This window comes from Mizuhopecten yessoensis, unplaced genomic scaffold, assembly GCF_002113885.1.
Source record: "Mizuhopecten yessoensis strain PY_sf001 unplaced genomic scaffold, ASM211388v2 scaffold1375, whole genome shotgun sequence".
In the NCBI taxonomy this organism is placed as follows: Eukaryota; Metazoa; Mollusca; class Bivalvia; order Pectinida; family Pectinidae; genus Mizuhopecten; species Mizuhopecten yessoensis.
Window position 1 is genome coordinate 672,996 of NW_018404015.1, and position 24,821 is coordinate 697,816.

At 35.9% G+C, this 24,821-nt stretch overlaps 2 protein-coding genes across 5 annotated transcripts in view; one reads left to right on the plus strand and one right to left on the minus strand.

The window, feature by feature from the left end:
- LOC110460452 (CD63 antigen-like) overlaps positions 1-13,531 on the plus strand; it is a 56,533-nt gene extending 43,002 nt beyond the window's left edge. For all 3 annotated transcript variants that reach the window (XM_021513374.1, XM_021513392.1, XM_021513383.1), the window contains exons 3-7: positions 348-689; positions 1,535-1,642; positions 2,369-2,542; positions 9,102-9,185; positions 10,240-13,531. In XM_021513374.1, coding sequence (XP_021369049.1) covers positions 348-689; positions 1,535-1,642; positions 2,369-2,542; positions 9,102-9,185; positions 10,240-10,353 — 822 coding nt within the window. In that variant the 3' untranslated portion in view covers positions 10,354-13,531. The remainder of the gene's footprint in view (positions 1-347; positions 690-1,534; positions 1,643-2,368; positions 2,543-9,101; positions 9,186-10,239) is intronic.
- The window catches only part of LOC110460449 (low-density lipoprotein receptor-related protein 5-like), a 43,344-nt gene continuing 27,678 nt past the window's right edge, over positions 9,156-24,821 (minus strand). The window contains exons 22-27 of one of the 2 annotated variants that reach the window (XR_002464017.1): positions 23,861-23,968; positions 23,002-23,187; positions 22,425-22,661; positions 21,805-21,960; positions 18,320-18,940; positions 9,156-9,240 (exon numbers count right to left, since the gene is read on the minus strand). Coding sequence is in view for 1 of the 2 variants with exons in the window: in XM_021513354.1 (XP_021369029.1) it covers positions 18,621-18,940; positions 21,805-21,960; positions 22,425-22,661; positions 23,002-23,187; positions 23,861-23,968 (1,007 nt within the window). In the remaining variant the exon portion in view is untranslated. Of the gene's footprint in view, positions 9,241-18,216; positions 18,941-21,804; positions 21,961-22,424; positions 22,662-23,001; positions 23,188-23,860; positions 23,969-24,821 lie in introns of those variants that run through there. The other variant, XM_021513354.1, reaches the window with a different exon arrangement.

Consider the following 24,821-nt stretch of genomic DNA (forward strand, 5'->3'; position numbering starts at 1 on the left):
AGAACAACTCCATTTTCTCTTCTGATATTTTCATATTTTCAAAGCCTTGATGTAAAATTATTCTAGGGATACCATAAGGGAGCTTTAATCTTTCTGTAAAATCCCCATTTCACTATGTATTAATGTATAATTATTGCTGTCATTACTGCATAGAACTATAGTTTTAACTAATACACGTGTATCAATCTCTGTTGAATGGTATTTTTTTTTCTAAAACTAGTTTTGTGCACGTGGAAGACATGTTCATTTTTATTTTGAAAGGAAACCATCTATCTGTGCTCTATGACTAACACGTTAAAATCTTCATATTACTTATCATTAATCACTGAACACTCTGTACTTGACAGGTGATAGGTCTGGTGTTTTTCATCCTCGGATTTTTCTGCAAATTCGGGAATGACACCCTAAAAGGGTACTACGAGGGCGCCCTGGCGAGCCTCTCTACCAGTCTTTCCGACTCAGGATTCGGAACCGTCGACCTATCCTCTTTTGATATTACAGAAGTGATTGGGACTCTTGGTATAGCGTTTATTGCGATTGGGACAATATTACTCGTGATTACAGTGTTCGGGTTTATTGGAGCTTGTTGTAAGATACGGTGCATGCTGATTGGCTACTGCATCCTCGTTGGATTGATCGTAGTGGGTCAAATAGTATTCTTCGGAATTCTTTTCGGGAACAAAACACTGGTAAGTAAATCCGCTGAAATGAATTGCTTTATAAAGCCAACATTGTCGATACCCAATTCTATAACATCCCAAGCTTGCCTTACAACTCGATCTTTTTTGAGAATTTACAAAGACTTTCATCCTCGATAACCCACGGGTAAGAGGGGCGTCTCTAACGCTCGCTACACAGGTATCAGCCTAGCGATTGGTCATTTTCTATTTTACCTGAGACCAATCAAATAGCTAGCAACGTGTCTTCAATTTTGCTATGACATATCCCAGGGGTACAGAAAGCGAAATTGAGCGTAACCCCTGGAGTATTGAGGATGAAAGCCAATGTTAATTCCCAAAGAAGAGTCACTAGTTTCAACATATTTTTAAATCTCTTTTTCTTGCGCACTTAGCGGATTTGCCGTTTCCTGTTACAGTAATTTTCGAACAACTACTGCTCCACATTTGGTAGATATACATGTATGAAGCGTAATCATATCAATTACCTGTTACTGAGCGCGATCGGGATATCTCATTCGAGGGCTAGGATTCTGCAGCATAATTCCAACTGAGGCGTAAGCCAAGGTTCGACGTTACAGAATCTTAGCCCGAGACTGCTTTAAATAATTTCTTAAGGATCCCCGTACAACTTCCAAAAACTGTAACTTTGTTTTAGAAATCTTTTCTCCGGCATGACTGTCGCTTTGATAAATCGTTTCTGAAAAGAAACTCATCAATTGCAGGATATTTATAAAAAAAAAAACACCTTAAGGTAAAATAAATAAAATATAATCAACAACAGTGTTGAGAGTGTATTTCCTACTGTTAAGAATGTGTCATCGTTAATGTACATTTTTGCATGTTTCTTGATTCAGATCACGGATCAGATAAAGACACCATTGAAGTCCTCCATTCAGTCCGACTTCCAGGGACTTAATGGCACAAACGTGGTATCGTTAGCTTGGAACTTCGTGCACATCCAGGTACGTTTTATTAATATGCTCTTGTGGCCTTATCTTCACCTGTGTTTATTCCAAAGTCCTAGGACCTTGACAAACGTGTTCAATAAAAGTAATTCGGCAGTTCTTCGATCTCGTGGGCTTTAATTTTCTTCCCGTAAATCAAGACCCGCATTCTAAATTACAAAAGAAACGTCTGTCCGGAAAATATAATAGAGTGAAATATAATATTTTACAGATTATTCTCCGATATGTCCAGGCTTCCAGGAAATTTAGATCTTTCATCAAGTGATGTCACATATAAGAAATATACTACAACCCATGTAACGAAAACAATGCTTTTAACATAAATGCCACACTGCTTACTTAACGTGTACAAAGGGAGATCACCATTTTTTAATTCAATTTTGTAATGTAATTAGAGTTGCATCCCTTTACATAAATTGACGCCATTTTTAAACGTTTGAACAACAGTACGAAGTACTGAGTGGTTTTGGTAAACGGAAGCAGCCTAGCTTTATGCAAATGAGCTTTATAGTATGTCAATGAAGAGTTAAAAGGCAAGTAAAACTGCCGCTGACTATTTTAGTAGAAACGGAAGCGGTTGACAGAGTTCAATTTAATTTTGATTTGACAAGTTTACCATTTTTTTCCATCTCCAACAAATTGTATCATAGAAAGTGAACAACTGACTGAAGAACTGAACATTTGTTTCACTCCCTTAATGCATGACCTCACTCTGTGTTCTAGGTGAAATGCTGTGGTGTCGACAGCTACGAGGATTTTACAGGAGCGACACTATGGCCCACTAACTATCCGTCATACTTCCTGAAGACTCCGCTGTCATGCTGTATGACACTGCCCTCGACCACTGACTTCAGTTGTGCAGCATCGCCGACGACATCAAATAACTACAAAGATACGGTCAGTATACCCATAAGTGAGTGACATCATATCCGCGATACTCCAAGGATTATGCTCACTTTCGCTCTCTGCACGCCAGAGGGGAATATTTAATAGCAAAATTGAAGGCACGCGGCTACCTATTTAATTGGTCTCGGCTAAAAAATACAGACCAATCACTGGGCTGATAATGTCCTTTGAAGATAAGAGGAATGAAACATGACTTAAAAGCCAGTAAATATTACCATTAGACGACCTCCAGATTCCTGTGATGTACATGAAAGGATCAATTTAGTCGTCCCTTCTCATCCACAAGGTGATGAACGCCGAGCCTTCGATTTCTCCCTGGCGTTTAGATGATGGTGTGCTCACAGAATGCCTTGCTCATGGGGTTGAATGACATACCCAATTTATGTATGGTTGCGATCTGTTGTTAAATACATTACTAATTCACACTTTTTAGTAGAAGATTGCATTTTATAAGCTGTAGAAATGACATGACATTAATTATGACGTATCAATGTGTGTCACTAATTTTACTTGTTTTGATGTCTGAATTCACAATACCGATATCTTTTTATTCTAGTTAATGTCAACCATGTTCAGGTTGCTGAATTCCTTCGTGTTTAGATATCATCTTGATACTTATTTCTACCTTTTCTCGTGTTTTGATTTCGCATTATTTCTTGTTTCTGCCTTTTCTCGTGTTTTGATGTCACCTTATGTCTTGTTTCTGCCCTTTCTCGTGTTTTGATGTCACCTTATGTCTTGTTTCTGCCTTTTCTCGTGTTTTGCTGTCACCTTATGTCTTGTTTCTGTCTTTTCTCGTGTTTTGATGTCACCCAATGTCCTGTTTCTGCCCTTTCTCGTGTTTTGATGTCACCTTATGTCTTGTTTCTCTCTTTTCTCGTGTTTTGATGTCACCTTATGTCTTGTTTCTGTCTTTTCTCGTGTTTTGATGTCACCTTATGTCTTGTTTCTGCCTTTTCTCGTGTTTTGTTGTCACCTTATGTCTTGCTTCTGCCTTTTCTCGTGTTTTGTTGTCACCTTATGTCTTGTTTCTGCCTTTTCTCGTGTTTTGATGTCACCTTATGTCTTGTTTCTGCCTTTTCTCGTGTTTTGATGTCACCTTATGTCTTGTTTCTGCCTTTTCTCGTGTTTTGATGTCACCTTATGTCTTGTTTCTGCCTTTTCTCGTGTTTTGATGTCACCTTATGTCTTGTTTCTGCCTTTTCTCGTGTTTTGATGTCACCTTATGTCTTGTTTCTGCCTTTTCTCGTGTTTTGATGTCACCTTATGTCTTGTTTCTGCCTTTTCTCGTGTTTTGATGTCACCTTATGTCTTGTTTCTGCCTTTTCTCGTGTTTTGATGTCACCTTATGTCTTGTTTCTGCCTTTTCTCGTGTTTTGATGTCACCTTATGTCTTGTTTCTGCCTTTTCTCGTGTTTTGATGTCACCTTATGTCTTGTTTCTGCCTTTTCTCGTGTTTTGATGTCACCTTATGTCTTGTTTCTGCCTTTTCTCGTGTTTTGATGTCACCTTATGTCTTGTTTCTGCCTTTTCTCGTGTTTTGATGTCACCTTATGTCTTGTTTCTGCCTTTTCTCGTGTTTTGATGTCACCTTATGTCTTGTTTCTGCCTTTTCTCGTGTTTTGATGTCACCTTATGTCTTGTTTCTGCCTTTTCTCGTGTTTTGATGTCACCTTATGTCTTGTTTCTGCCTTTTCTCGTGTTTTGATGTCACCTTATGTCTTGTTTCTGCCTTTTCTCGTGTTTTGATGTCACCTTATGTCTTGTTTCTGCCTTTTCTCGTGTTTTGATGTCACCTTATGTCTTGTTTCTGCCTTTTCTCGTGTTTTGATGTCACCTTATGTCTTGTTTCTGCCTTTTCTCGTGTTTTGATGTCACCTTATGTCTTGTTTCTGCCTTTTCTCGTGTTTTGATGTCACCTTATGTCTTGTTTCTGCCTTTTCTCGTGTTTTGATGTCACCTTATGTCTTGTTTCTGCCTTTTCTCGTGTTTTGATGTCACCTTATGTCTTGTTTCTGCCTTTTCTCGTGTTTTGATGTCACCTTATGTCTTGTTTCTGCCTTTTCTCGTGTTTTGATGTCACCTTATGTCTTGTTTCTGCCTTTTCTCGTGTTTTGATGTCACCTTATGTCTTGTTTCTGCCTTTTCTCGTGTTTTGATGTCACCTTATGTCTTGTTTCTGCCTTTTCTCGTGTTTTGATGTCACCTTATGTCTTGTTTCTGCCTTTTCTCGTGTTTTGATGTCACCTTATGTCTTGTTTCTGCCTTTTCTCGTGTTTTGATGTCACCTTATGTCTTGTTTCTGCCTTTTCTCGTGTTTTGATGTCACCTTATGTCTTGTTTCTGCCTTTTCTCGTGTTTTGATGTCACCTTATGTCTTGTTTCTGCCTTTTCTCGTGTTTTGATGTCACCTTATGTCTTGTTTCTGCCTTTTCTCGTGTTTTGATGTCACCTTATGTCTTGTTTCTGCCTTTTCTCGTGTTTTGATGTCACCTTATGTCTTGTTTCTGCCTTTTCTCGTGTTTTGATGTCACCTTATGTCTTGTTTCTGCCTTTTCTCGTGTTTTGATGTCACCTTATGTCTTGTTTCTGCCTTTTCTCGTGTTTTGATGTCACCTTATGTCTTGTTTCTGCCTTTTCTCGTGTTTTGATGTCACCTTATGTCTTGTTTCTGCCTTTTCTCGTGTTTTGATGTCACCTTATGTCTTGTTTCTGCCTTTTCTCGTGTTTTGATGTCACCTTATGTCTTGTTTCTGCCTTTTCTCGTGTTTTGATGTCACCTTATGTCTTGTTTCTGCCTTTTCTCGTGTTTTGATGTCACCTTATGTCTTGTTTCTGCCTTTTCTCGTGTTTTGATGTCACCTTATGTCTTGTTTCTGCCTTTTCTCGTGTTTTGATGTCACCTTATGTCTTGTTTCTGCCTTTTCTCGTGTTTTGATGTCACCTTATGTCTTGTTTCTGCCTTTTCTCGTGTTTTGATGTCACCTTATGTCTTGTTTCTGCCTTTTCTCGTGTTTTGATGTCACCTTATGTCTTGTTTCTGCCTTTTCTCGTGTTTTGATGTCACCTTATGTCTTGTTTCTGCCTTTTCTCGTGTTTTGATGTCACCTTATGTCTTGTTTCTGCCTTTTCTCGTGTTTTGATGTCACCTTATGTCTTGTTTCTGCCTTTTCTCGTGTTTTGATGTCACCTTATGTCTTGTTTCTGCCTTTTCTCGTGTTTTGATGTCACCTTATGTCTTGTTTCTGCCTTTTCTCGTGTTTTGATGTCACCTTATGTCTTGTTTCTGCCTTTTCTCGTGTTTTGATGTCACCTTATGTCTTGTTTCTGCCTTTTCTCGTGTTTTGATGTCACCTTATGTCTTGTTTCTGCCTTTTCTCGTGTTTTGATGTCACCTTATGTCTTGTTTCTGCCTTTTCTCGTGTTTTGATGTCACCTTATGTCTTGTTTCTGCCTTTTCTCGTGTTTTGATGTCACCTTATGTCTTGTTTCTGCCTTTTCTCGTGTTTTGATGTCACCTTATGTCTTGTTTCTGCCTTTTCTCGTGTTTTGATGTCACCTTATGTCTTGTTTCTGCCTTTTCTCGTGTTTTGATGTCACCTTATGTCTTGTTTCTGCCTTTTCTCGTGTTTTGATGTCACCTTATGTCTTGTTTCTGCCTTTTCTCGTGTTTTGATGTCACCTTATGTCTTGTTTCTGCCTTTTCTCGTGTTTTGATGTCACCTTATGTCTTGTTTCTGCCTTTTCTCGTGTTTTGATGTCACCTTATGTCTTGTTTCTGCCTTTTCTCGTGTTTTGATGTCACCTTATGTCTTGTTTCTGCCTTTTCTCGTGTTTTGATGTCACCTTATGTCTTGTTTCTGCCTTTTCTCGTGTTTTGATGTCACCTTATGTCTTGTTTCTGCCTTTTCTCGTGTTTTGATGTCACCTTATGTCTTGTTTCTGCCTTTTCTCGTGTTTTGATGTCACCTTATGTCTTGTTTCTGCCTTTTCTCGTGTTTTGATGTCACCTTATGTCTTGTTTCTGCCTTTTCTCGTGTTTTGATGTCACCTTATGTCTTGTTTCTGCCTTTTCTCGTGTTTTGATGTCACCTTATGTCTTGTTTCTGCCTTTTCTCGTGTTTTGATGTCACCTTATGTCTTGTTTCTGCCTTTTCTCGTGTTTTGATGTCACCTTATGTCTTGTTTCTGCCTTTTCTCGTGTTTTGATGTCACCTTATGTCTTGTTTCTGCCTTTTCTCGTGTTTTGATGTCACCTTATGTCTTGTTTCTGCCTTTTCTCGTGTTTTGATGTCACCTTATGTCTTGTTTCTGCCTTTTCTCGTGTTTTGATGTCACCTTATGTCTTGTTTCTGCCTTTTCTCGTGTTTTGATGTCACCTTATGTCTTGTTTCTGCCTTTTCTCGTGTTTTGATGTCACCTTATGTCTTGTTTCTGCCTTTTCTCGTGTTTTGATGTCACCTTATGTCTTGTTTCTGCCTTTTCTCGTGTTTTGATGTCACCTTATGTCTTGTTTCTGCCTTTTCTCGTGTTTTGATGTCACCTTATGTCTTGTTTCTGCCTTTTCTCGTGTTTTGATGTCACCTTATGTCTTGTTTCTGCCTTTTCTCGTGTTTTGATGTCACCTTATGTCTTGTTTCTGCCTTTTCTCGTGTTTTGATGTCACCTTATGTCTTGTTTCTGCCTTTTCTCGTGTTTTGATGTCACCTTATGTCTTGTTTCTGCCTTTTCTCGTGTTTTGATGTCACCTTATGTCTTGTTTCTGCCTTTTCTCGTGTTTTGATGTCACCTTATGTCTTGTTTCTGCCTTTTCTCGTGTTTTGATGTCACCTTATGTCTTGTTTCTGCCTTTTCTCGTGTTTTGATATCACGTTATGTCTTGTTTCTGTCTTTTCTCGTGTTTTGATGTCACCATATGTCTTGTTTCTATCTTTCTCGTGTTTTGTTGTCACCTTATGTCTTGTTTCTATCTTTCTCGTGTTTTGATGTCACCTTATGTCCTGTTTCTGCATTTTCTCGTGTTTTGATGTCACCTAATGGCCTGTTTCTGCCTTTTCTCGTGTTTTGATGTCCCCTTCTGTCTTGTTTCTGCCTTTTCTCGTGTTTTGATGTCACCATATGTCTTGTTTCTCTAATGTCTTGTTTCTGCCTTTTCTCGTGTTTTGATGTCACCTAATGTCTTGTTTCTGCCTTTTTTCGTGTTTTGATGTCACCTTATGTCTTGTTTCTGCATTTTATAAGATACACGGGGTTTTATACAATTTTGATTAAGGTACCTCAAATGGTCACCCGATAAAAATAAAATGCTATTCTGGCCATTCATGACCATGGTTGTTGGCGGGCCGTTACACTAAAACAAAAACAAAACAAAAAATAGGGCAAATATTTCCTCCAGTTTCAACGTCGCTTCGATCGGTTTCTGTAGTTGTCTTCCCTTGTTTTTATGTCTCTGGTTCTTGTTGTCTCTCTTCCTGCTCAAACTCAGATCTTGTGCCCAAGTCAATTTTCTTATTGGATTCCTTTTGTTTTGGTGTCTGCATTATTCTTATCCTGGTTTTCCTGGGTCCGTACTCATGGAACCGTTCTCATGTTTAAACTCAGATTCTGTGCTCAAGTCCATTGTTTTTGTTCGCATATACTTCAGTCACAAATAACATGTATTCTATCATGTTTAGGACTTTTGAAGATACTTGAAGCAGAATACTACATGAATTTAAATGTTAACGATTGACTTCCTGGCGGTATGTCATGATTTAAGCTACTTACAGTTGATTTGGTCTATGCACAGAATTTATGTTTGAGCATGATTATTTTACTCAAACTAATTTTCTTGCATCTCGCCTAAATCATGTGACACGGCAAAATGGTTAAGTATAAATATTGAAAACAATATTCAGCTTTTATTATCTCTAGAATTATTTGAAATCATTGAGAAAATGTGGACTTTCATTAATTAATCACCGGAACAAGAGCTTAAGCCCATAACCTGTGTTTGAGCATGAGAACGGGTTTCATGAACAAGGCCCCTGGTGTTTTTTAGCTCACCTGGCCCGAAGGAAATATTTTCCCTTCTGTACAAATGAAGGGATTTAAACTAAATGTGGTCTGAAGCATGCTTAGGGGAAAAAAACTCAATTTGTTTAATTTGTATAAAATGGTGCATGTGAGGCCCAATAGGAGAAGTAGAGGAATATTGGGACATAACATGGAAACTCATTTTCTTGGTGTCTTTCCCACCAAAACAGATTTTTATTTGGTTCTTCTTGCAACTTTGTTTCTTGTACTCCTTTGATAATCTGTATGATACTCAGCAGGTTTTTCATTGAAAATTAAAATACCAGGTGAGCTATTAAGGCCCCTGGGCCTCTTGTTTGTAATATATCAGCTCCCTTTTAAAACGAAGTTAACAAACGAGTGCAATTCTAGTTTGCTTGTTTATTGGTTCAAATATCTATATGCAGCACCTGTGTAAGTCGACAAAAACGATTGTATAGCTCGAGATAACAAGACAGTATTGCTATTATCATATTACCTTATATTGCTGTTTCAGGGCTGTTTTGACAGTATCTGGGACTTGGCACTTGGAAACGTTGGCCTCATGGCGGGCATATTTGCAGGCATGGGACTTTTTCAGGTAAGCTGTTAGTCCAGACCCCGATTTCACGAACAAAATCTTCGGTCAGATTTAACTACAAAAAGAATTCAAAATCATTTTTTTAACAGTCCATATCTTTTTTTAGAATCTTCACAATATCTTCTTTGACCATTCAACAAAGATTTATTTTTTTGCGTAAACAAATCTGAACAAACACTGAAGATTTTGTTTTTTGTGTTTAAATATTTTGTCAAATTGGTAAACAGCAAGGAAACTTATGAAATATATTCAAGATTTATCCAATATAGTAAATTAATCAGAGTAAAATGGAAAAACTGTATTTGGGAAGGCCTGGTTGGTGTTAGTTTACATGTATATATATTTTGATATATATTTGTAACTCGGAATTGATGCAGTTATCATGTTGTGCTCTATTCTAACGTTATCCTTTATATGAACTTTAGATAGCATTCACGTTTCTTGGCAAATTAGTTTTCATTTAGTTACCACAACGTTCCATTTCATCATATTTGAATCGATATTTTTCATATTTTCTATGATGATAAAAAAGTGTATAGCAGAAACATTTAAATCATAATAATAACTGACGATTTGTGTTCGGATTGATTAGAAATACCAACAAAACGCCAGTAGAGCTTTACGTGTAGTGACGTCATAATGCTGAACAATGACGTCATAGTTCATTGTAACATGAAGACATTTCAGTTGCATGCATTTAGAGAAAGAAGATTATGGATTGATAAATTATATAATGCCTTACAAGCATTCCAAATATTTAACACAAATCAAATTGTTGCATTGTCAAAGTTTTACTTTATACACGAAACTGTACGCATAAAAAATTGTCAAGGTATGACTGAGTCATACATTGTTTGTGTTTGAAGTAAAACTTTGATTTCACACCTTTCCAAACTGCTGGATCTTATTGAAGATACACATTTTTGCATGTCTTGGTGTTTCTCATTTAATACAATCATTGCAATAATCTTATCCACTTTGATATAATGAAAAAAACACTACGAATGGAAAATGTTACACACATATTAAGAGTGTATCACATTCATCTTTTCAGATCATGCTTATTGTTTTTGGTATCTGCGTCATAATGGACGGGAAACAAAATCGAGTTGGCAGTTCTACGTCACGTAATCAACATAACCGCAAAAGGAACCGATGGGATGATTAGTGAAGTCTCTACAGACCTGGGAAACTAAACTGTCTTTGGTTTTTTATTGTTTTTTTGAAAATATTATTAGAATTTCACATTCACAAATATTAAAACTAAGTTGCTGAAGACAATGAAGGTATTTTCAACGGATCAATTGATAACTGCTTTTTAGATCGATTCATTATATCTGAATTAAAGAGACCTTTGAACTAAGAAAAATATTTTCGTAATTAAGTAGTTGCGTGTTGTGCCGGTTTACACATATAAATTGGACTCGTTACCAGCGGAAGTTTATCAAGAGTAACAGAGCAAAACTAAATTTCGTTTGGATGACATTATCTAAAAATACATTGGCGATATCTATTTTTAAATGCTTTGTTTATCTCTAGCAAATCTCTTCCATGTGACCTTTCACCTCATGCTTTCCAAATTTTATTAAAATGCGCTTTGTTCATAGCCGTGTACAAAAGGTAAGGCAATTGCAAGCATTTTTCACATGACAATTTATTACATTTATAAAGTTCATTGTATTCCAAAGAAAGTCGGTGTATATTAAAATATCTTCATATAGAATAAGAACAATTAGAGTGAATTTAACGAGATGAAAAGAATTTGATATAATTTTGAAAGTCATAAAAACAACATTAGTTTGGATTGTATAATAATCATGTTCGAGGTAAATTGTACCACAAATATTAACATTGTAACTCTAGCGATGTTACGTAATATCCGACCGGATACGTAATATCCGACCAGATACGTAATATCCGACCGGATACGTAATATCCAACCAGATACGTAATATCCGACCGGATACGTAATATCCGACCAGATACTTTATATCCCACCGGATACGTAATATCCGACCAGATACGTAATATCCGACCGGATACGTAATATCCGACCAGATACGTAATATCCGACCAGATACGTAATATCCGACCAGATACGTAATATCCGACCAGATACGTAATATCCGACCAGATACGTAATATCCGACCAGATACGTAATATCCGACCAGATACGTAATATCCGACCAGATACGTAATATCCGACCAGATACGTAATATCCGACCAGATACGTAATATCCGACCAGATACGTAATATCCGACCAGATACGTAATATCCGACCAGATACGTAATATCCGACCAGATACGTAATATCCGACCGGATACGTAATATCCGACCAGATACGTAATATCCGACCAGATACGTAATATCCGACCAGATACGTAATATCCGACCAGATACGTAATATCCGACCAGATACGTAATATCCGACCAGATACGTAATATCCGACCAGATACGTAATATCCGACCAGATACGTAATATCCGACCAGATACGTAATATCCGACCAGATACGTAATATCCGACCAGATACGTAATATCCGACCAGAAACGTAATATCCGACCAGATACGTAATATCCGACCAGAAACGTTATAGCCGACTTTAAGAGTTTGTATACTGTTACAAAGCATTGGCTTAAAATACACGTGAATTGTTTGTGTATTGTTACTGTTAGTATTTGTTTTAAATGTAAATCATAATAGTTTCGCCATCTAGATTTCTCTGTGTTGAATTCTACCTCCTATCAGTGGAATCGTAATTATTCAGACTGCTAGTGATTACTGTCAGACAAACACACAGCTTTGGTCATAGATAATCAGGTACAGTTACCGGTATTCTAATTCTAGTGCTTTCCGTGATTTCAATATTAAGCTAAATTATGATTATGATTCAACTTTCTGTATATCGATTCCTATTACATGCTTTTAGAGTGCACCAATTCATCAATGCGTTTATCTGTTTAAAGTTTTGGATATAACGCGATAATTTGAGTCCGCAGAAATAACTATGTTCACATTATTTCACCGTGATATGAAGTAAAGTTAATTATTTTATGATAAACATATGTTGTCATACCTAATTTAGTGGATGCTGCTGCTTAAGGACTCGCACACCTAAATCATTTTTTATATGTTATACGCCATCACATAATAAAGTCTACTAAACCAATACATTTGTCTGAACTTTAATATCTGTAGATCATATTCAATAAAATTATGTCAATATTTACATATTTGAATTACGCAGATGCGCTGTATTGAACCGGAACAAAATTCAGGTAGGGATTACAATCGTATGAAACACTTGCTGATTGGCTGATTTAGTTTGCGAGTCCTTGAATGCTGTTTGTACTACGATCGGAACAATAGATTACGTCAATAATTAAAACAATCATTTGAACGATACTCTAAAATGAAAACACAATGTGTCAATGGGTTTGAATCGTATTGCTTTCATAAAGTTGAACATGATGATGTACTTGTAAATCATTTTATACGGTGAAGTTAAATGTTGTTGGGAGGAACTCCAAAAGGTTTCTGATTCCGGAAATCGGAACCCTGCTGTTTCTACCATTAGCCTCCTAGACCTCTCTTTAGTCCGTCTGATTTCTAAGGTCTACGTTAAGTATTTGATTATAACAATTTTAAATTATGTATAATGTTTAAGTTTAATTGCACATCTTAGCGCATACACTTATACAAAATATTTCTGTTCGTTTAAAATTGTATTTGATTGTAATTACATGTGATGTGAGCTGGCCTCGTTTCCATGTTGTCACGTGATTATCACGTTGTTACTTTGTTACCTAGATATCTGTTCCTATTTTTATGCTTTACTCTTTCTATCATCATGACGATGGTTATATAACCTGACACCGCTAAAACATGTGATAAATCCTGGGTTTTTTTCTTCTTTTCTTTTTAATTGAAGTTTTTAATTTAAACATATCTTAAAACTATTTCCACAATTTTTTTCTTTATTTCCTCAGTGTAATCCTCATACTTTCTTGCTATTGAAATACAGAGTCGATCTTTTTTATAATCTTAAAAGTTCCATCTTGGTGGGCTGTACTCTACTCTAGCGCAATGAAATGTGTGTTATACAATCAGAGTCTTTGATTAAAGACGATATGTACATTCATAATTTAAAAAAATAGATTAATCGAGAATGCAGTCCGGGATAATTATAAAATTTCAATTAAGGATTAAAATCCTCTCATTGAGTAAAGCTTATATAACTGTACCCAATTGTTTTATTATTTTTTTTGTGGTTCGAACGTGCATTTGACTGCAACCATGCATAGTCCTGTTTTAACAGCAACATCAAATTTAAATAAAAAAGTGCCCCCCCCCCCCCCCCCCCCCCCACGGAAAGCGTTCATTTTCAACGACATATATTTTGCTTTCATATAAATATCTCGCAAAATCAATTTTCGTAAAACTATAGCGTTTTGCATTTCACATTATAATCTGAAAATATTTTATTGATTTAAAAAATAAACTTTAGAAAAAATATGAATCATTGCTTATAACGAATTTTCTGAAGTGATTCTGGAAAACACCAGTTTACGTGATAAACGTGCAAACTATAAGGTCTTATGTATAATAATATACATCAGAATGAATTATTTCCTGAATCACACGTTTAATAGACGTTATTTTGTTTGTGTTTAGTGAGTAACAGACCTTTAAACAGTTTGCTTAAAATTCCGTCCATTATTGGTGACAGTTATTGAACTCGTTGTATTGAACATTTTAATCCAATTGATAAATACATTTTGTTGTGTATTTACCATTAGTTTGAAATAGATGAACTATTTGTTTATTGTTTTTGTTTATTTTTTGTTAGTTTGTTTATATCGTTGTCGGATTCGTCCAACCATTTTTATGCATAATGAACAGGCATGTTACCAGCACTACTTTTCAGATCTTCCTTCGGTATTCCGTCTTTTCGTATTGCAGAGTTATCTGCTCTTGCGGGCAGGTATTGATTATTACGTCATTTGTTTGTGAGATTAACGTCATAAATGTTTGAGAAAACGACGTAATTTTCTCACACAAAATTATGACGTAACAGTCAATACCTGCTCACAAGAGGTACACTCTGCAATACGAAAAGACGGAATAACGTTGTATGTGTGATATGGTAATCGATATGTTGTTTTGGGATTTGCTTTATAAGTATAGAAAATATTTGCACGAGCTAAAATATGTGTTAAGGTAAAGAGTGACACTGCATCAGTGTAGCTGCTATAAGGAGTTCCATTCGGAGTTGGTGGAGATGAAACATTTGAAATGCATTTTTCTGGCTTAAAGTGACTTCAAGTCAATTTTTCATATCCTTTTTGACCTATAAACTTGACAATAATTTAGATACTGTGGTTGTATAATGCCTGTATGACAACATCGGTAAAATGTCAGCTTTGTAAACGTTCCCAGTTCGAACCCTGCTATTGTCTTGTTTCGTTTTTATTTCTTTCTGTTCAAGTTTCGAACAACCACAATTCCGTTAAATGCATGGCAACATGTGGTTTCAAAAAACAAATAAATGATTTAATGAAATATTTCTTTTTAAATGGGCTTAAACGAATATTTTACAATAGATATTTTTGTAATACTATAGCCTAACTTGTTGGTACTCCTTTACTTTAGATTTCATATCTCGAAGTCATAAAAAGTCTGCAATACAATTCGAAGCGATGTTGTTTTAATTTTGATGTATCAGACACTACTTAACATTTAACCTTTTGTATTTGGGATAGAGTGCTGTATGGACCTTAAGTCCGTAGATCCATCTATAATCCCCCCATGACTTGATATATAAAAACGCAATTTATCTTTGTTTTCCCATATCAAAACCATGGTATTTACAAAATCCAAATGGTTTCTATCAAAGTGCAGATCAACCTTTATGAATTTGCTGAATATTTATATTTATTTGAAATTTGCGTATTTTGCGAGATTGATCCAAATATACATCTATAACGGTGGGTTATATATAAAGTGTACACCGTCCTTCAAACAATTTATTTTGTTTAAACATAGTCATATTTTTTATTATGGTATATTGTTTTATGTTCAAATGTCAAGAAAAGTTTTTCTTTATTTCCTTGAAGGAAAATGTTAGAAAAAGCTATCCGGAAAAAAATATTCCAAATTGTACAAAAATACAGTAGAGTTTTTTCATAAACTTTATTTTTATATATTATTTTAGTCTTGATACAATTATCATTATTTTTATACTACTACGTTAAGAATAATAAGCATTTCATCTTAGAACTGTTGAATGCTTGCTGTGAGTGCCGAAATAGCAGCACTGGCTGTACATGTATGCTCCGAAAGTAGTTAAGACAGAAACCACGGATAACGATTTACGAACCGCGTTGAGAAAGATATTGGCTGGTTGCAAAGACCCAATAACTACGGATAGAAAGTACAAAACGTCAGTGGGGCAATTGAATAAACGGGCTTTTTGTTTCTTATGTTAAACTATCAAATCTCTCACGAGCATTTATAATTAAATATTATCTTCATATCAATCAAATTATTATACTCTATTCATAAAACATAACATCCCTAAATCGATCAACACATATGGATCCTGTTATCAAAAGATAAGAAACGATAAAACAGTTCTATTTTCATTCAATATCTGTTGTATTCACAAAAAAAATGGTTCGACGAGGAGACGTTTGTATAAGAATTTGGAGTAATTGTCTCTCGAGATTGTTATGATTCTTTATGATCTTTTATGAAAGTTAGAAATGGATAATAGTTTCACTTTATGAAATCTGGCGCTGAAGCACGGTTTCTTTTGAAGTAAAAGCCTATGATTCATTGCAGTACAAACATACATTGATATGATACTTTGTACGTACGTTCATTTATTATGTTAGAAGTGATAACAGTAGTTGCATTTGACTATTTGTGCTTTTTTTAATTCCGTCAACACTTACTATTTATTTTAATTTGTTATTTGATATTTAGTAAAAGTTAACCGTTTTCGTTTTTGTTTTGTTTGCATAAAAGCTGCTTTAATCCGCAAATGATATTTTTTCGCTTGTTGAATTAGATAATTTATAATTACATCATTGTTTTAATAAATATAATTAACCTGGTTTGAATATCCTTGGCCTGTTGTATTCACTTGTTGGATTTTCATAGATAACACCTATACATTACTTGTACTTTATATTCAATCAGTTTTGAATGATTAAGTTTTAAAAATTCCATTCAAAATTGTAAAAGACATTTGTTTGATCAAACTAAATCATTACGTATGCTATAAGTGAAACGTGGATTATTTATGAAAACATCTGGAACTTTTTTGATCGTTGACAACACATTTTCAGACAAAGATGTCTTCTAGCATTGAATTGATTTATGTTCCACATGTAGTATCAACCAATTTTTCAGTACCAGATTAGCGACCCCATTTTACTGACTATCCGTTATTTTCCCGGATGTATCCGATATATACGCAACCTTTATTAGAACCTCTATATTTAAGTCGTAGTCATTGAAACGCTTTAAGCGTTAAAACACGATTGTTTAAACTCAATAATGCTTGAAAGGCATATATAAATTACATACAAAGGTGAAACGTCTACAGGAGTTTGATTAAATAAATGATGTACTAATAAAGGAGGCAAATACATGATGTATATCCGGCTTGTTCAATGACAAGTGTTCATGTTTAACGGGGTGTTGCAGTTTGATTGTTTTTCACTATTAAATAGAACAATCTGACATTTTAGGAATCCTATATTTTTATCAATGTAAGCATATTATATTGTTTTAGAAGATGACACAAATGTCGATTGCAAGAACTCTTTGACTAAAAACTATTAAAACTTATGCTTTTATCGTTATTGTGTCTTTTTGTATTATACAATTATACACCTGGTGGTTTTGTTGTGACGTCATTTACCAAGGAACCAAATCCCGCGTGGCTTTCTAGTACGAAGAATACACACTATGATACTTGTGAAGATATACTTACTTTGCAAAAGTACATACACTACTTTTCTTTATTTTCTTTCATCGATCGTATAAACAGGAACATAAATTGATTACTGATTTATATACATACGCAACTTAAAAACAATTTCAGACAATTCAAAAAAGACAGTTTTTGATTTAAGAAACTGACAGGTAAATAAAGAAAGGTAGAAACACTTTTACATACTAATTTTAGCAAATTCAAAATTAGCGCATCATTGAACTTTATCAAATTTTAATAGATGTGTTTGATGATTAATTGGCGCACCCTCAATGTATAATTAAAAAAAGATATGGTAATTGAGATCGTTATCTAAAGCGCGAAAAGCGCTGAGTTCTAACAGTAGTTTTAACAGATAACCTTTATATACAGATATAATTGTTTTAGTTTCTTATTTTGATGGTGCTACGTAAAGTAGAAATGACAACAGACACAATCTGTAGTTTAGGTGATGCAAAATAACAGCAACAGATATTGTGACACCAAAACAAATGATTTCATTATAAAACTAGAAAATGTCTGTAAGACATGAATGCCCCCGCTGCCATGTGAAATTAGTTTCAGTGTTCTTTTAAAAGTTACAACCACTTTGATCTTGATACCCTGAAACATGCACACACACAAGGTACTACACTTAAATTTGATTTTAATATTCATATGCTTTTTCTGTATGTTATTACCATCTCCTTAACATATTGAATGAAGTTGCTAAGTGTTTAAATTGAATCAGTTGATGGTTTTCTATATATAGCAAGTGTGACCTTGGATCCCTGAAATACAACGATGTCCGAAGTATACTCATACTTGACCTTTGTATAAAGTTTGACCAAAATCTGTCAAAGAATGAAGTTGCTAAGTGTTTACATTAAATCGGGACGGGACGATTTGCTATATATAGCAAGTGTGACCTTGGCCTTGACCTTGGATCCCTGAAATACAACGATATCCGAAGTATACTCATACTTGACCTTTGTATAAAGTTTGACCAAAATCTGTCAATGAATGAAGTTGCTAAGTGTTTACATTGAATCGGGACGGGACGGGACGCGACGGGACGGACATGGGTAACACTATATGCCCTGGGATTCAATTCACATATTGAACGTGTACAGTATGAGGTTACTTACCCGAACACGTGGTTTGTCTTCAGGCACTCCGGTTTCCCCTACATAAGTTCCACATGTATCAACAATGTTTTCGATTAGACATTTAGTTCAACAATGGTCAATACTTTTAGTATGTCTGTTTTAATCTGTACTGCCACAGTAAACGTATAAATGCAGGCATATACATTATACAATAATGAAAATAAATCCATTAAACTTCGTTACAGCCTACAACGGGTAAAGTTTGATTTTTTTCAGCACGAATTACAAAATATATTGATTATAATGATTTATTGTTGGGAATCTGTTAGAAAATAGGCAGTCACGGTTCAATGTCTGGTTCTTCAGAACAGAGCCTTTCTATGTTGGCAGTTTCTACGTCGTTCAATTCCTCGTCCCAGCCCCACCAGATGATGACCACGCCCCCTCCTGCTGTTGGGTAAGAAGGGTCCCCGCCACGCCCAACCTCAATAGGGATTAGGGTGTTACGGTAAGCTGTGATTAAACGGCTTGGTCTTGAGAATCCGCCTCCTCCACCAGACCCGCCCTCTATTGACTCCGCCCCATCACCGAAGTTTTTGCATGTGGTATCAATACGACAGTCTCGCCTTATCCTGGAATTAACGTTACTGGAGGCGTGGTCTGCAATAAACATTAGACATATCAGGGAATACCCTCTAATCGAGAAAACGTTAAAAAAGTCGTGAAATAACTGTGATATGAATTGCTGTTTTAGTAAGACCAACAATTATTTTATGTACATTTATTTGCTGTGATACTACTTTGTCTTTTAACTAACCAATTTTGCTAACAGAGGACCCTGTGGAAGATTAGCTTTGTTAAACAGGTTTTGTATCCTCAATAAATAAAGTTTATTATTATTATTATTTTTATGACACCTACATGTGTATAGCAATGTTAATAATCCAATGTGTAGGGGTGTAATTATCCACAACAATATCGGGTCTTGCCCTGGGTCCGTCTCCATGACATCCTGTTGATGCTAAAGCACGGATACCTTGCTCAACAATAATGTATCGTGATACGCCTCAATCATGTGACACGGTAAAAAAAAGTCAAATGTAAAAATTGAAAATGGTAATCGGCTTCACCAAACCTCTTTGCAAATTATTGACAACATGTGGCCAATATTTCTTTATTTCAATAGATCAAGACATTGGACTTGAACACGGTATCTTAGCTGGATTATTTGAACGGGTTCAGGAATACGGCCCCTGATCTGTACTTCCAATATATTTATTGATGGCGTGGTCTGTTATTCATGTGTCCAGAGGCGTAGACTACAATGAATGAAGCATACACATATGTTCCATAATAACCATATCTTATATGAAAAAAAGGATCCAGAGGGCCTGTATCCTGGTTGGTTCTTCTTCAGGAGTTGTTTTGACATATTTTCCCTGTGACCTTGTAGATAGGTCAATGTTATTTTCATTCTCAACAGTCAGGCTCTATCTCAGGAAGCCACCAGCCAAATATTATAATTGTATACATTTTAGTTCTTCAGAAGAAATCGTTTAAAGAGTTTGACATATTTGACCGCTGTGACCTTGAAAGTGAGTCATGTTCATTTTCATTCTCCAACTTAGTTGGGCTCTAACCCAGGAAGCCACAAGCAAAATATGAAGATTCAATACCTTTTAATTCTTCAGAAGAAATCGTTTGCAGCGTTTGACATATTTGACCGTTGTGACCTTGAAAGTAGGCAAAGTCAGTTTCATTCGTAAACTTTGTCGGGCTCTATCCCAGGAATCCATCAGCCAAATTAAAGATTCTATACCTTTTAGTTCTCAGAAGAAGTCGTTTAAAGAATTTAAAATATTTGATCGTTGTGACATTGAAAGTAAGTCAAGGTCAATTTCATTCTCAAACTTTGTTGGGATCTATCCCAGGAAGCCACCAGCCAAATATGAAGATTCTATAACTTTCAGTTCTTCAGAAGAAGTCGTTTGAAGTGTTTGACATATTTGACCCCTGTGACCTTGAAAGAAGGTGAAGGTAATTTTCGTTCTCAAATTTTTTTGAGCTCCTACCAACGTAGCTTTCAGACAAATATCATGACTCTATGCCTGTTCGTTCCTCAGAAGAAGTTGTTTAAAGGAAAAGTACACGGACGACGACGGACAGACGACAGACGCCGCACTTTCGAGCAGGTGAGCTAATAACCGAACCCTCTTTCAAAATGATAGTTTCTAGAATAGTTTCATTAATTGTATGATAATGTGTAAGGCTAGTGTAATACGTAATATCTATTCATGAATCTAGGATATAACGAAGTATTTTATATTCCGTTTCGATTATCGATTATAATCGAGAATCAGACGATCACAAAACCGATTCTAATCAATCGATTGTGAAATTCAATAATCAACTAATCGGTTGAAATTATTTAATGTTGATTATTTTCTGTACAATTCTACTGATAACTTACCAACGATGTAACTTTGCTAATGGTTATGAGGTATACACTAGTTTTCCTAATAATGGATTAAACTAAACGTGTGAATTTCACGTGTATAAACAGGTCTCTAGCAGACAACTCTTGTTTTCAAATTACATATCCTAACACCTAACTATATACGTCAACATAATACATATGTATAAAGAAATTATCAAAATGTGTTTATTCTGATTACAATCGTTGACGTTCATGAAAGGTTTTCCGATAATCGATTATGATTTCTCTTCCATTTCCCCACATTAGTAACAGTCATGCAGAACAACAATATCAAGGACAAGTATTTATAAAAATACATTGGAAATCCCAACATATACATATAAACTTCACCATTACACACATTTCAAAAGAAATCATCAAAGTGTGTTTTTTGGGTCCAGATAAACTTATAAGCTTACACAGTACCTAGGTGAAGACACCTACCCTGCACTACCCTACTATTACTAACAGTCAGAAGGGTGTGTTTCTAACTGGAGTTTAAATTCATTTATATACAAAACCCTAAGTGATATAAACAACTTATCAATTGAATATGAAAGAAGATATTCCCTCGCTAAAAATGATATAATTTAACTTATACCTATGATATAGATATGAATACAATAATGAATTATTAGATTCAAGCCATTACAAATGACTGATAAATTAATACAACTTCCAAACTACTTACTAGTTTAAAATTATAAAAACTGTGTCTTAAACTACACATGATGTACATTCAAATGGTGTCAACAGTATTCTCTAAACAATTATTATCAATTAGAAATATTACATTAAAACTACAAAACAAAAACAAATATCTACATAGGTGAAGTGTCAAGCCCATGGCCAGCTAGGTCCCAGTGGGGTATCCCCATATAGCTGACCATCACCCTACAGCAAGAGGGAGCTTACACAGCATGACACTTCCTACACACCTAACACAAATCGCTTAGCACTAATTATAATCGATAATCGTTCGTGATAGGTCTTCCGAAAATCGTTTATGAATTATCTTCGTATTCCCAACACTACCACATATACCTACTCGAGAAACAGCTGCCTGGTCCGTAGTCATTTTCACAGAACAAGCTGTGTGCTTTAGTCGGTACATAGTTCCATACGGACCCTCCCCGGGAGCACGTGTTACGAGAGAAACTTCCGGCGGAACCGGAATTCCGTTCCCCTACACCACCAGCTCCACCTGAGCCAAACATCAGATTAGTTAAAAATCCAAAATGACAATGTTAGATGCAAATTTAATGTCAACTTACTTTAGTTTAATTCCACTGGAATAACCCTTCGAAAAAAGTGCGTTATTGATCGAAATTTAGTATCAAACGCCTCGCGAACTTCAAACAACACGCAAAAACAATTAATATGCGTGTAAGTAATTTGTTTCCCCCCCCCCCCCCTCCATTATAATCTAGCTCTTCATTCCTTTGTAAATCCTTATATTTTTGTAACAGAAACATTTTAAGTTGAAGTTTGAGTTTTTTCCTTCCAGTTGTGACACCCTGGCGGACGTGTTTTCTATTTTCATACTACTTTTATTTTCTTATTTCATCCGCTTAATTTGTTATTTAAATGAAAACAAATAAAAAACCCGATTTTAAATGATTGAAAAAAAACAACACTTTTAAATCTGTTAAAACACAGAAATATTACCTGACGCCATGGTGCCTCCTTTACCCCCACCAGCCGTTGAAATCAGGGAAGTAACTGTCCCGAACCTTGACCTTTGACCGTCGCCTGCACTGTCTCCCTGACTAGAGAATTGGTATCCGCCCCCTCCACCACCAACTACTATGACCTTGACAGTTGTCATCCAGGAGTAGACGTAAAAGCTAGCGGATCGGGTGAAGATCGTCCATCCGCCATTCCGTGTTCCGTAAACTTTGGTGTCTGCGAAGTATAATAAACGCTTTTGATTGTCCAATCTATACTCAGAGTTGTCGTAAACACAAACATACACATCTGTCAACGACTAAATGCCATAGTACACTATGCAGTCTATGTGTTGTTGCAACATATGAATTCTGGCGTGTTTTGGAAATATGTTTATAACTTTAAATACGTTATGTCAACGGTAAACAGCGGTAAATATTATAAATTTTCGAAGGTCCTGTTGTCAGAGAAGTATTGGCTATCAACCTAGAAGGAGGAAATTTTAGCATTTTTTAACCGAATTTGACGAGCAACGTCCCTGGGAATAAACGAAACTTAAGTCAAAAACTAAAGTTACCTGGCTCACACCTGGGTATAACCATCCAGTTTCTACGGCGACAGATACCGGTGTCGGAACCTACAACACTATGGGCGGGCAGACACTGTACCCGGAACTGTGAACCCCCCGGGACACGGGACCCAGGCCGGAGCTCCTTCACATGACCATAAACGATGTCGTCGTGGCTTGGTACAATGCAGATATCTGTAATCATAGACTATTTTTATAATTTAGCATTACAAATAATGCATCATCAATACATCTGTATAATATTATTCTGGGGCCGCGATGACCGAATGGGTAGGGGGTCTTGTCGTCTACTATCACTAGCCCTCCATCACTGGGTTGCGGTCTCGTAGGTTGGTGTTTTTTTCTCATGGTACTCGGGGTTCTCTCAACCAACAAAACCTTGCTCGTCCCTAGATAACCATAACTGTATATAACTGTATATAGGACAGGACGTTAATCTCAAACAAACTCAAGTTAGTTCTATTCTTTTAATCAGGGGAGATAACATTTAATATTTAATATTACGCTATGCACTAGGTATCGCTAAGTGATGTTACCATATAATAAATTAGCTCATAAATTTTCAGTTGTAGATAAGCTATATTCACACATATGGATACAAACTGTTACACAGCTACAATCCATTTTAATCCATTTTAGTCAATCTCATGTGTTGCGCTCGCTTGAATTTTTTAATTTTAAAAGAAACCTTATATCAGGAAAGTGTATACCTTATCTATGTTTTCTAGGGGATATGTTGTGGCTACACGTGAGTTGAGGACTCAAGGTAAGTCAGTTTGTTCTTATATTTTTATTACTTTTCTATGTCTTATTGACTTCTAAAAACACATTCGACCATGGAACCTACCATTATCTGGGAGATCTATGTTGCGGGGTGCCAGTGTAGGAATACAGACTGTACGGTTTTCTCCGGCTGGTACACAGGTACCGAAACACGGGCTTAAACAGCTAATGTCTGAAACGAAACTAGATTGACAATATTTTTTTGCAAAACATTTGATAATATTAAAATCCATGATATTATAGCACACAGTGCAATGTAAAATATATCTATAAAAAACAATCGTATGACGTCATGGTTTCGAGTGACTGCCATGTTTGTTAAGCCCCTTATGTGAAGAAATATATATATATATAAACACCTTAATTATATGTGACGTAGACAATTAAAACATTTCATTAAAACACAAATAACAATCTTTAATAACAAGCCAATCGGATTGATATGTCTCGATTGTGCCTCGCTTTGACCATCTATGCACAAGTTTGGTTGGTCTAGCAATCATAGTTTCAGAAAAACTAACTTAAACGCAAATACTCAATGTTGTTGGAGAAGCTGACAAAGTCAATGGACTATGAAAGGTAGGCCGCAGCCAGCATTTAATACATGGGTTGAGATATACTAGCTAAGATGCATCTATGGTCCAAGCTTGGTTGCTCTAGCACTTATACTTTCAGTGAAACTAACTTAAACGCAAACACTTAATGTTGACGCCGCCGTCGCAGGAATAGTAACACTTAAGGTGGCTCGACACATCGTCATCAGCGTCCATTTTTGTGACGTACTTCCGGAAAAAGTACAGCTCGGACTCAATTATCTTGATCGAAATGTGCATGTACACCGTGTCGTCATTTCCGTTTTGCGTATCGGGTATTCAATATCGTAGTGCAAATTATAGTAACACCTGGGCCGTTTGCGTTTAAACGGTCAAACCGATCGGACCACTATTGTTCGTTTATTAAATAAGGTAAGGCCTAGTTATCTGATGCTGCTTTCAGGCGAGCCTTGAGAAAGCCTTGCAAGTCTT